At 34.3% G+C, this 15419-nt stretch overlaps 2 protein-coding genes across 3 annotated transcripts in view; one reads left to right on the plus strand and one right to left on the minus strand.

Annotated features, from left to right (window-relative positions):
* The window catches only part of mwh (multiple wing hairs), a 446956-nt gene that overhangs the window by 361480 nt on the left and 70057 nt on the right, over window positions 1–15419 (minus strand). The window lies entirely within an intron of this gene.
* Window positions 1952–12742, plus strand: LOC142237507 (uncharacterized). The gene is made up of 5 exons (XM_075308863.1): window positions 1952–2232; window positions 2307–2486; window positions 10802–10945; window positions 11020–11151; window positions 11239–12742. Exons 1-5 carry the CDS (start codon window positions 2007–2009, stop codon window positions 12666–12668), a joined length of 2112 nt encoding a protein of 703 aa, XP_075164978.1. The 5' UTR covers window positions 1952–2006; the 3' UTR covers window positions 12669–12742.

Genomic DNA, 15419 nt, shown 5'->3' on the forward strand with positions numbered 1-15419 from the left:
TGAACGAAAGTTTGCATGGTTGTTAGAGATCATATGCTGACACCATGTAATAAATTTCAGCCGGATCGGATGAAATTTGGTTCTCTTAGAGGCTCCGCAAGCCAAATCGGGGAATCGGTTTATATGGGGCCTATATATAATTATAGACCGATGTGGACCAATTTTTGCATAATTGTTAGAGACCATATACTAACGTCATGTACCAAATTTCAGCCGGATCGGATGAAATTTGCTTCTCTTAGAGGCTCCGCGAGACAAATCTGGGGATCGGTTTATATGGGGCTATATATAATTATGAACCGATGTGAACCAAAATTTGCATGGTTGTTAGAGACCATATACTAACACAATGTACCAAATTTCAGTTGGATCGGATGAAATTTGCTTCTCTTAGAGGCTCCGCAAGCCAAATCGGGGAATCGGTTTATATGGGGGCTATATATAATTGTGGACCGATGTGAACGAAAGTTTGCATGGTTGTTAGAGACCATATACTAACGTCATGTACCAAATTTCAGCTGGATCGGATGAAATTTGCTTCTCTTAGAGGCTCCGCGAGCCAAATCTGGGGATCGGTTTATATGGGGGCTATATATAATTATGGACCTACGTGAACCAAAGTTTGCATGGTTGTTAGAGGCCATATACTAACACCATGTATGTTACCAAATTTCAGTCGGTTCGGGTGAATTTTGCTCTTCCAAGGGGCTCCGGTCAAATCTGGGGATCAGTTTATATGGGGGCTACATATAATTATGGACCTATGTGAACCAAAGTTTGCATGGTTGTTAGAGACCATATGTTTGTTACCAAATGTTACCAAATTTCAGCGGGATCGGATGAAATTTGCTTCTCTTAGAGGCTCCGCAAGACAAATCTGGGGATCGGTTTATATGGGGGCTATATATAATTATGGACCGATTTGGACCAATTTTTGCATGGTTGTGAGAGACCATATACTATACCTAAAAGTGGTCCGATATGGCCCAATTTGCAATACCATTCGACCTACATCAATAACAACTACTTGTGCCAAGTTTCAAGTCGATAGCTTGTTTAGTTCGGAAGTTAGCGTTATTTCAATAGACGGACGGACGGGCGGACAGACGTACATGCTTAGATCGACTCAGAATTTCACCACGACCCAGAATATATATACTTTATGGGTTCTTAGAGCAATATTTCGATGTGTTACAAACGGAATGACAAAGTTAGTATACCCCCCATCCTTTGGTGGAGGGTATAATATTATATTTTTTTATTACAATTATATTTTTTGATTCATTTGTTTGTTTTAATTTCATTGTTCAAAAGCAAAAATTTCGGAAATAACATCAAATTTTAAAATCAGTACGAATTATGGCCTTTTTACGGCCATCACACGTTGCACGACAGTAGCTCTACGGTATTTTGGCCCATTTCCGTCCAAACCGTTTTAGATGATCGACATTTTGGCATTTTTTTCCAACCTATGTTACCTCTCCAAAGTGCTCATGGCGCAATAGTCCACAGGATTGATATACCGAATTGTTGATGATTATTGTGCGGAAAAAAATGAAACGAGACGACATTGCCACAACATGTGCCTTAAATTAAATTCAATTAAATTCAACTGCAATAAATGTTTGATTTCTAAAATTTAATAGTTGACACTTATTTCGGAACACTGTGCTACCTTATACTAAAATCCATTTTCCAAGTTCAAACAATAGCAACACCATGGATTTCAAATACCACGCACATGCATTTCTAATATGTAATTTACATAAACAAAGAGGACCATCCATGGTCAGGTATGGAAAGATAAGTGAGCTCTTAAAATGTCCATCTTAACAAAGAAGAATACCAAAGACTACATAATTCATTATAGAAATATTCTGTTAACACCAAGAATTTATAGACCATTTGTTTTTTCCCCCTCATTTCGTTTAAAAGTATATATAAAACAAGTGTTTGGTAGCGCCAAAGCTAGTTAGACTATTTTTTTATTCCACGCGTGAAACACCATGAAGTGGTTTGCGCTGATAATTCCAAGTCTGAGTTTATTCAGTTCTATAGCAGCCTATGGTAACTATGGCCCTGTATCAACCATTGCACCCCCATATGAACATGGAGGTTGTTCCATGGGCATTGACAAAGTGTGCGGTACCAATGGTTTTGAAAATTTCCTCTTCGATAATCTTTGTGAAATGAATGATTTCAATGGCAAACAATTACGGGCTGGACATTTGAGTAAGTTCAAGTGATGGTTAAATATCCAAAGAAAAAAACTATGTTTAATGTTTTTTTTTTTTTTATTGATATAGTTTTGCAGAAAATCGACTTGGAATTATGTTATCCCTCAACACAAAACAATAATCCCAAAAGCTATTGTCCCCAATATTGTAATTTTATTAATCAACCCGTGTGCGGTACCTATTTGAATGTCCAGCGAAATTTTACCAATGAATGTGAAATGAGACGTTATATGTGTCAATATAATGAAAGTAAGTAAATATTGATTTTATTTTTAATTTTTAAAATGAGAATTTTGAAGCTTGATTTTTGACCATTTTTTTCCAAATTACAAATTCGCACAGGTATATCTGCCAAAATGTCAAAATAATAGCCGCATACATGTTATTTTTTTATTGACAACTCATTATATTGTTTACAAGAAACTAAAAGTATTGCGTCTGATTTGATTTTAAAAGGAAAATATTCGTGATGAATTGCAAGAGTTTTAATCCGAACTCCGAAGTAATTCTCCATCTTAAATAAAGGTATGAACAGTTGTGACCGTATGTGATGACATCCTTCAATCGAGATAGGGTAAATCGCTCTTCGTTTTCCTTCACTCATTCTCCACTTTTACAGAGGACTCTTCGCATGATATGTTTAAATATCATACTGATATTCACAGTGAATGTCACCATAAGTGTAGAAAAGCCTCTGGGGAGGACTTCGCTACCTTCAGAAAACATTTAGCCCCGGCCCAGGAATTGAAAACCTATTTGCGATTTTCCATTGTATATTGTTACAGTACTATAGATAGAGGGACTATAGTCCCCTGGCTAAATTTGTCTAGGTACGGCAATGAATGCCAACATTTTTATAATTTCTTCTTCTAAAAAGAGTTGTTAGTAACATTCTAAGGCGAAGTTGATAGAACCTCTCTCTGTTAGCTTGCCTCAGAATAGCAAAAATATGGATTTTTTATACCCTCCACCATAGGATGGGGGTATTTCTGAGGGTTTCAAAGCTTCTCTAAGTTGTTTCACTGCAATGTGGAACGCCATTCGGACTCGGCTATAAAAAGGAGGTCCCTTGTCATTGAGCTTAACATGGAATCGGTCAGCACTCAGTGATAAGAGAGAAGTTCACCAATGTGGTATCACAATGGACTGAATAGTCTAAGTGAGCCTGACAGATCGGGCTGCCACCTAACCTAACCTAACCTAACCTTCCGAACGAAACAAGCTATCGACTTGAAACTTGGCACAAGTAGTTGTTATTGATGTAGGTCGGATGGTATAGCAAATGGACCATATTGGTCCACTTTTCCGTATAGCCCCCATATAAACAGACCCTCAAAAATTGGTCCACATCGGGCCATAATTATATATAGACCCAATATAAACCGATTCACAGATTTGGCTTGCGGAGTCTCAAAGAGAAGCAAATTTCGTCCGATACGGCTGAAATTTGGTACATGGTTTTGATATATGGTCCATGCAAAAGTTGGTCCTCATCGGTCCATAATTATATATAGCCCCCATATAAGCCGATCTCCAGATTTGGCTTGCGGAGCCTCAAAGAGAAGCAAATTTCATCCGATCCGGCCAGAATTGGTCCATATCGGTCTATAGTTATATATAGCCCCCATATAAACCGTTCAGCAGATTTGACCTCCGGAGTTTCTTGGAGGAGCAAAATTCATCCCATCCGGTTCAAAGTTGGAACGTGGTGTTAGTATATGGCCGCTAACAACCATACCAAAATTGGTCCATATCGGTCTATAGTTATATATAGCCGATCTCCAATCACACAAAATTTAGTCCATATCGGTTCATAATCATGGTTGCCACTCAAGCCGAACATAATCTACCAAAATTTTATTTCTATAGAAAATTTTATTTCTTCAGAAAATTTTGTTACAAATTTCTTTTCTATAGAAAATTTTGTCAAAAATTTATTTCTATAGAAAATTTTGTCAAAAATTTATTTCTATAGAAAATGTTGTTAAAATTGTATTTCTATAGAAAATTTTTTCAAAATTTTATTTCTATAGAAAATTTTTTCAAAATTTTATGTCTATAAAAAAGTTTGTCAAAATTTTATGTCTATAGAAAATTTTGTCAAAATTTTATGTCTATAGAAAATTTTGTCAAAATTTTATGTCTATAAAAAATTTTGTCAAAATTTTATTTCTATAGAAATTTTCGTCATAATTTTGTCAAAATTTTATTTCTATAGAAAAATTTATCAACATTTTATTTCTATAGAAAATGTTGTCAAAATTTTATTTCTATAGAATATTTTGTCAATTTTGTCGGTCTATAGTTATATATAGCCGATCCCCAATCACACAAAAATTGGTCCAAATCGGTTCATGTTGTTGTTGTTGTTGTTGTTGTAACAGTTTATTGTGATCTCATCCATTTCATGTTATACGCTTGGTACATCAGCTTGTTGGCAGATCAAGGAACTCTGCGACTAAGATGGGGTGTGTCCAGAGTGATCTGGTGGTAAGTCGGGTTGGTTTGGCTGGGCAAGAGAAAAGATGACGCGTGTCGTGTGGCCCTTGGTTGCAAATTGGACAAACGTCAGCTACGCTGCTATCAATCACCGATAAGTAGGAATTGAGGCGGCTGCACTTGCCTGATCTTAATTGGGCCAAAATTACCCTAGTCTGCCGTGGGAGGTCTCTTTCCTCCGATGCTATGGGCGGTGGTCGGACTCCAAGAACAGGATTAACCTTGTAGCTTCTCACCGCTTCAGCTACAGTATCCTCATGAATCCTGTTCAAACCTGCCTGGTACGCTGCTTGATCTAGAGGCTCTCTTTTATAGCGCTGGATCTCGCGCTCTAGATTATGTATATCAACCCTTACGTTCCTGGGTGGTGGTTGTGTATCCATAAGATGGTGGTTTGGATGATTACTGCGATAACAACCCAGGAGATACTGCTTTGACAGCATGTAGTTGTGTCTTCGCACAGGGATGATCTTTGTCTCCACATAAAGGTGATCCAGGGGTGTGCTGCGGAGACACCCAGTCGCAGTTCTAAGGGCAGCGTTCTGGCAGGTTTGTATGTTATTCCACTGCGTATCACTGGTCTGCGGTGTCCACACTGGCGCTGCATAGTTTACCACTGACCGGCCAATTGCCTTATAAGTAGTTAGCAAGGTTTCTTTGTCCGCACCCCAAGTACTGCCGGCTAGTGACTTGAGGACCTTGTTTCTACCACGGAGCTTATTACATATTGCAGTGGCATGGGCAGATGACCTAAAAAGGCTGTCGAATGTGACCCCAAGAATCTTGGGGTAATTTGTGGTCGGAATTATTACTCCATCGACTCTGATATTCAACTGCCTGCGCACTTCTGCCGTCCATGTAGTAAATAGTGTGGCTGAGGATTTGGTGGGGGATATCCTCAAGTTTCTCGCAGTGAAATAACTGGTAAGATTAGCTATGTAGACGTTCAACCGATCGCAAATGTCATCAACATTGGGCCCAGATGCCAAGATTGTACAGTCATCCGCATATGATACAATCTCGACGCCGTCAGGAGGGGGTGGAATCGAGGACATGTAGAGGTTAAACAGTGCCGGAGATATCACCCCACCTTGGGGAACTCCCTGTTTAACTCTACGCGGTCTTGACTTTCTGTCCCTGAATTCCACGTACGACTGGCGTCCACACATATAATTCAGCACCCAACGCTTCGCTCCTGCCGGTAGGGACGTATTCTCGATGTCCTCAAATAATGTGGCATGGTTGACCGTATCGAATGCTTTCGATAGGTCAAGCGCCACGAGGACCGTCCTGTGACACGGCCTGGGCTGGTTAAGTCCCTTATTAATATGTGTCGAAATGGCATGTAAGGCTGTTGTCGTACTATGTACCTTACGGAATCCATGTTGATGGTGGGCAGCTGGAAAATTCTCCACAAGGCTGGGGAGGAGTAATGCCTCAAGTGTCTTGGCTACTGGCGAGAGAAGGGATATCGGTCTGTACGATTCACCTTTGCTCGAATCTTTGCCCGGTTTCAGTAGTGGAATCACCCTTCCCATTTTCCAGACATCGGGTATAATGTGTGATTCCAAAGACAAATTGAGGAGTCTGGTCAGGTACTCAACTCCCAGTATTCCCAGATGCTTCAGCATTAGCATTGAAATTCCGTCAGGGCCCAGCGCCTTAGATGGTTTCGCGCTGTTGATGACATTGGTAACTTCGGCTGCAGTAAATTGTGGTGTGTCATCGGCTCGGAGACCACGTACACGACGGGTGGCTCTCCTTTTCGCTCTATCACTCTCGGGATGCTCGACAAACTGTCGGTTGAAGTATTTGGCGCACCTCTTCGGATCAGTCACAGTCACGTCGCCAAATGTGACTGAAATCCCATCATCCCTTGTGGAGGGGTTCGAGAGGGCTCTAACTGTTGACCACAATTTACCAGTTCCTGTTCCTAAGTTACATTGCTTCAGGTGCTCTAACCAAGTGTTCCGCTTGTGCTCGTCGACTATCTTACTAATCTCTAGATTTAGTTCTCTGATTCTAGGATCAGCAGGGTTAGCACGACGGCGTTCATCACGCTCGTCTGCGAGTCCCGCCGCTTCGGCTGGGAAGTTGGGCCTCACCTGGGCAATTCGACCAGCGGGTATGAAGCGAGCGGCTGCTGCGTTGATGATGTCCCGGAACTCCCTCTGGGCAACATGAACATGTGAGGGGGACGGGAGCTCACTGAAGCGGCGATCGGTGTATTCTCTGAAGCCTTCCCAGTTGGCTTTCTTTTGATTAATAAACGTCCGGCGTTCAGAGGTTATGAAATCGGAGGGTCGGTTGATGGTGAGAATTATGGGGAGGTGGTCCGAACCCAATGAAATGACGGGTTGCCAGGAGACGTCATTTATCAGACCAGGCGATGCTAACGATAAATCTGGCGAACTGCTGCAGTCACCCATAATTCTCGTGGGGGCCTCTTCGTTCACCGTGCAAAATGTGGAGTCGTCTATCTGCTCTGCCAAAGCTATGCCCCTCTGGTCATTACCCAGGAGAGAATGCCAAAGTTCATGGTGGGCATTAAAATCTCCTAGAACCAATCGGTTATGCCCGCTCAACAACCACTCAATGTTTGGGCTATAACCAGGAGCACAGCTACCAACCGGCGGTATGTACACATTGTATAGCTCTATCTCGGCAGCCCCACACTTAACTGCTACCCCCATACATTCCATGTACGGGTCATTAGTGTCTAGCACAAGCGTGATAGGTCTATACTGCACGGAACGGTGTAATATGAAAGCCAGGCCACCACCTCCATTTCTTGTGCGATCCTTCCGTAGGACATTGTACCCATCACAATGTCGTAGGCTGCAGGTGGGATTCAGCTTTGTTTCCTGGATCGCCGCGACCCTTATCCTTTTCCGATTCATAAAGTCTACGATCTCACTAATCTTACCACGGAGCCCGTTGCAATTAAATTGCAAAAATGATGCACTCTCCGGAACTGGTACAACAATATTCGGTGTAAGATGCTGCGGCGGAGAATATTGTTGTGCGGGAGAAGTCGGTGGGGTCACATAATCAGATGACCCACTGCTGCTGTCATTGGCACAGCATCCTGCCACGAAGTCAGTTTGACTATACTCCCGCAGCGATGTTAGGCCGGAGCAGTTCCGGAAGTGCACCCATTCCATGCACCGGTTACACCTCACCGAAACCGAGCGATGGTGAATTCGATTTCGGCAGACGGCACAGTACCATGGTCCGGGGTTTTCCTCTATCCCGGCTCGGACCAAAAGCAGGCGGAGAAGGCTCCCCGGGATGCACCTTCTCCAACACGAAAAAACGGACGAGACAACACGTACACTGAGGTGGCAGCCGCTGGCCGATAGCTGGTATCCATCGGGTCAATCCGGTGCGTAGAACCCGCCGCCGTGGGATTGAAAAAATCGGTTCATAATCATGGTTGCCACTCAAGCCAAAAATAAAATTTTATTTCTATAGAAAATTTTATTTCTTCAGAAAATGTTATTAAAATTTTATTTCTATAGAAAATTTTGTTACAAATTTCATTTCTATAGAAAATTTTGTCAAAATTTTATTTCTATAGAAAATTTTTTTCAAAATCTTATTTCTACAGAAAATTTTGCCAAAATTGTATTGCTATAGAAAAATTTATCAAAATTTTATGTCTATAAAAAAGTTTGTCAAAATTTTATATCTATAGAAAATTTTGTCAAAATTTTATTTCTATAGAAAATTTTGTCAAAATTTTATTTCTATAGAAATTTTCGTCATAATTTTATGTCTATAGAAAATGTTGTCAAAATTTCATTTATATAGAAAATTTTGTCAAAATTTTATTTCTATAGAAAATGTTGTCAAAATTTTATTTCTATAGAAAATTTTGTCAGAGTGTTATTTGTATAAAAAAAATTGTCAAAATTTTATTTCTAAAGAAATTTTCGTCCTAATTTTATGTCTATAGAAAATTTTGTCAAAATGTTACTTCTTTAGAAAATTTTGTCAATAATTTATTTCTATAGAAATTTTTGTCATTTCTATAAAAAAAAAAACCTGCCACAATTTTATTTATATAGAAAATTTTGTCAAAATCTTATTTCTATAAAAAATTTTGTCAAAATTTTATATCTATAGAAAAATTTGTCAAAATTTTATTTTTATAGAAAATTTTGTCAAAATTTTATTTCTATAGAAAATTTTGTAAAAATTGTATTTCTATGGAAATATTTATCAAAATTTTATTTCTATAGAAAATTTTGTCAAAATCTTATTTCTATAAAATTTTTTGTCAAAATTTTATATCTATAGAAAAATTTGTCAAAATTTTGTTTCTATAGAAAATTTTGTCAAAATTGTATTCCTATAGAAAATTTTGTCAAAATTGTATTTCTATAGAAAAAATTATCAAAATTTTATGTCTATAGAAAAGTTTGTCAAAATTTTATGTATATAGAAAATTTTATCAAAATTTTATGCCTATAGAAAATTTTCTCAAAATTTCGAAAATTTTCTCAAAATTTTATTTTCATAGAAATTTTCATCATAATTTTATGTCTATAGAAAATTTTATCAAAATGTTACTTTTTAGAAAATTTTATCAAAATTTTACTTTTTAGAAAATTTCATCAAAATTTTTTGAAAATTTTGTAAATAATTATTTCTGCAGAAAAATTTTGTCAATATCTTATTTCTATAGAAAATTTTGTCAACATTTTATATCTATTGAAAAATTTGTCAACATTTTATTTCTGTAGAAATTTTTGTCCAAATTTTATTTCTACAAAAACACTTGCCAAATTTTTATTTATATAGAAAATTTTGTCAAATTTGTATTTCTATTGAAACACTTTATTTCTATAAAAAATTTTGTCAAAATTTTATTTATATAGAAAATTGTGCCAAAATTGTATTTCTATAGATAAATTTATCAAAATTTTATGTCTATAGAAAAGTTTGTCAAAATTTTATGTCTATAGAAAATTTTGTCAAAATTTTATATCTATAGAAAATTTGTCAAAATTTTATTTCTATAGAAAAGTTTGTCAAAATTATTTCTATAGAAAAAATTTTCAAAATTTTATGTCTATAGAAAATTTTGTCAAAATTTTATAGCTATAGAAAAATTTGTCAAAATTTTATTTCCATAGAAAAGTTTGTCAATATTTTATTTCTATAGAAAATTTTGTCAAAATCTTATGTCTATAAAAAATTTTGTCAAAATTTTATTTCTATAGAAAATTGTGTCAAAATTTTATTCATACACACAAAAGAGATATTTTTTGTCTTCAATCACGCAAATAATTGATCCAATTAATTTTTAATTGAAATGTCTTCAATCACAGAAATGATATTATCATTAAAAAAAATTTTACTTCTAAAGAAAATTTTGTCAAAATTTTATTGCTATAGAAATTTTTGTCAAAATTTCATTTCTATAGAAAAATTTATCAAAATTTTATTTTTATAGAAAATGTTGTCAAAATTTTGTCAATTTTCCCTACACACAAAAAAGATATTGAAATTGAAATTGAAAGCTATTTAAAAAATTAATTGATCCAATTAAAAACAATTGAATGTTGAATCAATTAAACATTTAATTGAATATCAATTAAGACTTTAATTGGAAAAAATTTTTCTGTGTATAGAATATTTATAAAGTATCTCTTTGTTGTAGAGGAATATTTTGCAAAATTTACCAAAATATCAAGAATTCTACTAATCTACCATACAATAAAAAATCTAAAATTTTTGGGTAGAATTCTATCATCTGCGCCAACCGAGATTGGAAGACAACATTGAAGCATTTATCCGTGAGATATTGGATAAAATTTTGGAAGGAATATGCCAACATTGGTTTAAGCGGATGGACCATTCCGAACGCAGTCACAGTGAAGATCTGTTAAATTATATGGACCGTACTATCGACTCAAATAAAGATTTCATGAATTTTTCTGATCTTCATGTGTTTTAGATTTTTTGAAAAATGTTCCTATATTTCTTTAAAAATCACCCTTTATATTTTAAAAAATATAATTTAATTATTTTTCTGTTTTTAATTTTTTTTCTTACAGATTGGCAATTGGTTTCCAATACCACTTGTGTACCACCTCCATGTGGACCTCAGGCCCAACAGATATGTGCTATCTTTAGTGGACAAAGACAAGAATTTTCAAGTGTAGATGCCTTATATGATGATATACGAGCTACAGGAAGAAGTAAGTTCTTTTTCTTATATGTAACCTTATACAAAGTTGAAAATATTTAATGATTTTGCATTACGAAATTACAGATTGGCAAATTTTAAATGTTGGTCAATGTCCTTGCCCCATGGATTATAAGCCATTATGTGCTAAAGTTAATTGTACTACACAAACGTACTTAAATGAATGTTTCTTCCAAAGGGCTATACAAAATGCTACATGTAAGTGAGAAAATAAATTTAACAAGAAACAAAAGCGAAATATATAATTTTATTTATCTTTGTCATTTATATTCCCTGTTTTAACAGATTGGACAATTCTATTCCATGGCGAATGTCCCCTAATACCCACACCATGTAATGGCACAGCTAGTGATTTAGTTATCGTTTCATCTACTCCTAGTAGTCCTAATGAGACTACAACTGTAGCAACTACGATTGCTCCGGTCGATCCTGAAACCACCACTCTGCCGGGAGCTGCCGATGCTGTAACCATAGTACCTGGTGCTGTAGGCTCACAACTTCTACAGACTGCTTGTAATACCACAGCTGCAATGATCCGTAATAGACCGGTGTATATTGTAAAGAAGGATCGCATTATACCCTATGGACAACCTATGTATACCATCTATGGTGTGGGCTCTGCAAGTAATGGAGGAACAAAGTATAACAGCTATGGTTCGGAAGCTAAGTCTTATTCTTCATCTTATAATCAAGAACCTTACGAGAAACCATATCAGTTACCATATCCCTCCAATTCTTATGATTATTCAACACCAGCTCCAAGACCTTATAGTTCAGATTCCAATTATGGAAATCAGGAACTATATAGGCCAGAAATTAAACCATACTCTTCAAGCTATGGTGAATCATATAAGCTCTCAACTGCAGCTCCATATCCTCCCAGCTATGGCAATTCTTATAAGCAACCTTATGAGAAGAAATTCTATGATTATGAGCCCACTCCAAAACCCTACACTCAGAGCTATAACAGCACTTATCAAAATTCTGCATATAATTCCAACTATAGAAATCAGGAATCCTATGGATCCTCCCACAAGCAATACTCTTCAAGTTATAGTGAATCTTATACAAAACCAACTACAACTCCATATCCTCCAAGTTACCAAAAACCCTATAGAAAGTCATATGAAAAGAAACTCTATAGCTATGAGACCCTTACCACAACTTCTGCCCCATCTTACCAGAAATCAGGCGAAAAGACACAATACAAATATGAAGAATCATATAAGTCTGTAGATCACCAATATTCTTCTGATTATAAGAAATCTTCATCTTATCAAAAGCCTGTGGAGAAGAAACTTTATACTTATGAAGAATCATCCAACTCAGAAGATAATCAATATGCCTCTGTCTATGGTAAATCTTATAGCAAACCAACCAAAGCATCATATACCAAAGATTATAGCATATCCTATAGTTCATCGCAAGTAACGCCAAGTCCAAGATATTATAAAACCTACAAAAATTCTATACCAAAAAAATCCGAGAAGCCAGTTTACTATCAAGAGGATGAAGATAATCACGAATCCTACTCTGATGAGTTGGATAATATTTTCGGATCCAAAATAATTGACAATAGTAAATCCAATTCTAAAACAAAGCAACATAAAATCGTTTCTTCCGTTTCTAAATCGAAACAAACATCGAAATTCAAGGTCATGGATGCGGTAGATATTGATGATTATGAAGAATCACAGTATTCCTATTTTACTTAGATAATCATGTCAATAACTTATTTTAATATAAAATTGAATAAAACAAATCTTAATTATTTAATATATATATAAAAGTCTAAAATTATTCCGGCGGAATCTAATCCGAAAGCTTTGTTTGGGCACGGCCTGAGTTGTGCCGCATAATTTAGTGATTCAGATATTCAAGAGTTGATGAATATCTGAAATGACGCGATGTCATAATGCCGCAGTTGCTTTTTCTGATGTTCGACAAACAACCTAAGCATCGACCCAATAAGTAAATTAGGTCAGAAAAAGTTCAGGTTTAGATGCTCAGAAATTGAAAATTTTGTGTATGCAACGAAAACTCAAGTTTAAATTTCAGACTGATGTGTGTGATCTGCAGGCCAAAGTCTTAGTGTTTCAGTCTATGAACTGCAGATTGAAAATTCCAAGTTTGAACTACACAACGAAAACTCAGTGCTTAAATTACATAACAAAGTCTCAGTGTTTGACTGCAGACCGCGAAATTTGACTGTTCTAACCATAGGCCGTAGACACTGCGTTTGAATTGTAGACCAAAAACTCAAAGTCTTTAAGCTACATACAGAAGCTTTAATTTGAGCACCATACTGGTGCTTTTGTATCTCCAGTGTAGATCAAAATCTCAGTGCTTCAACTACAGCGCCAACCGAAGTATCCGAGTTTGAAATTTAGGCCGTAGTCTCACAGCCTGATCTGCAGACCAAGGACTTAGTATTTCAACTGCAAACCTTCAGTAGTCGAGCTACAGACACAGTTGCCACAGTTGGTACAATTTTACCAAACATGCTAGATTGTTTTACTGTTTCGTAGATTGGTAGAATTCTTGATGTTTTGGTAGATTTTGCAAAATATTCCTCCCCAACACAAATTTTCTATAGAAATAAAATGTTGACAAAATTTTGTATAGAAATAAAATTTTGCAAAACTTTTCTATAGAAATAAAATTTTGAAAAAATTTTCTATGGAAATAAAATTTTGACAAAATTTTCTATAGAAATAAAAATTAGCAAAACTTTTCTATAGAAATAAACTTTTGAAAAAATTTTCTATGGAAATAAAATTTTGACAAGTTTTTCTATAGAAATAAAATTTTGCAAAAATTTTGTATAGAAAAAAAATTTTGCAAAAATGTTCTATTAAAATAAAATATTGCAAAAATTTTCTATTGAAATAAAATTTTCCAAAAATTTTCTAGAGAAATAAAATTTTGCGAAAATTTTCTATAGGAATAAAATTTTGACAACATTTTCTATAGAAATAAAATTTTGCAAAAATTTTCTATAGAAATAAAATTTTGCGAAAATTTTCTATAGAAATAAAATTTTGACAAAACTTTCTATAGAAATAAAATTTTGCAAAAAATTTCTATAGAAATAAAATCTTGCAAAAATTCTCTGTAGAAATAAAATTTTGACAAAATTTTCTATAGGAATAAAATTTTGACAAAATTTTCTATAGAAATAAAATATTGACAAATTTTTGAATAGAAATAAAATTTTGACACTGACACTTTAGTCTGTAGTTCTGACACTGAGGTAACGGTTTGTGGTTCCATAGAAAATTTTGTCACAATTTTATTTCTCTAGAAAAGTTTGTCCAAATTTTATTTCTCTAAAAAATGTTGTCAAAATTTTACTTCTCTAGAAAATTTTCCCAAGATCTTATTTTCTAGAAAAGTTTGTCAAAATTTTATTTCTATAGGAAATTTTGTCAAAATTTTATTTCTACAGAAAATTTTGTCAAAATTTTATTTCTACGAAATATTTGTCAAAACTTTATTTCTATTGAAAGATTTCTACGAAAAATTTTTCAAAACTTTATTTCTATAGAAAATTTTTTCAAAATTTTATTTCTCTAGAAAATTTTGTAAAAATTTTATTCCTCTAGGAAAATTTGTCCAAATTTTATTTCTCTAAAAATTTTTGTCTAAATTTTATTTCTCAGAAAATTTGGTCAAATTTTATTTCTATAGAAAATTTTGTCAAAACTTCATTTCTATAGAAAATGTCAAAATTTTATTTCTATAGAAAATTTTGTAAAAATTTTATTTCTATAGAAAATTTTGTCAAAATTTTATTCCTCTAGGAAAATTTGTCCAAATTTTATTCCTCTAGAAAATTTTGTCTAAATTTTATTTCTATAGAAAATTTTGTCAAAATTTAATTTCTATTGAAAATTTTGTCAAAATTTTTTTCTATAGTAAATTTTATCAAAACTTAATTCAATAGAAAATGCTGTCAAAATTTTATTTCTATAGAAAATTTTGTCAAAATTTTATTTCTATGGAAAATTTTGACAAAATTTTATTTCTATAGCAAATTTTGTTAAAATTTTATTTCAATAGAAAATTTCGTCAAAATTTAATTTCTATTGGAAATTTTGTCAAAATTTAATTTCTATTGAAAATTTTGTCATCATTTTATTTCTATAGAAAATTTTGTCAAAATTTTATTTCTATAGCAATTTTGTCAAAATTTTATTTCTCTAGAAGGTTTTGTCAAACTTTTATTGCTCTAGAAAATTTTGTCCAAATATTATTTCTATAGAAAATGTTGTCCAAAATTTTGTGAAAATTTCATTTCTATAGAAATTTTTGTAAAAAAAATTATTTCGTTGTTTTGATCTCAGCTTAAAAACCATTGCGTTGACTAAACTACAAGAGTAACTTAACAACACAGAGGAAAAGAATGTTTGTCAAATTTATTTGAGCAAAGCCCTATAGACTGCAAGATGGTAGACAGATATTTT

This window comes from Haematobia irritans, chromosome 5, assembly GCF_050003625.1.
Source record: "Haematobia irritans isolate KBUSLIRL chromosome 5, ASM5000362v1, whole genome shotgun sequence".
Classification (NCBI taxonomy): Eukaryota; Metazoa; Arthropoda; class Insecta; order Diptera; family Muscidae; genus Haematobia; species Haematobia irritans.

Excerpts from the sequence above, each read along its gene's own strand:
- LOC142237507 (XM_075308863.1), top strand. The coding sequence starts at position 2,007 with ATGAAGTGGTTTGCGCTGATAATTCCAAGTCTGAGTTTATTCAGTTCT. Across the intron at positions 2,487-10,801 it reads TATGTGTCAATATAATGAAA|ATTGGCAATTGGTTTCCAAT; the intron begins GTAAGTAAATAT and ends TTTTTCTTACAG. Across the intron at positions 10,946-11,019 it reads TATACGAGCTACAGGAAGAA|ATTGGCAAATTTTAAATGTT; the intron begins GTAAGTTCTTTT and ends ACGAAATTACAG.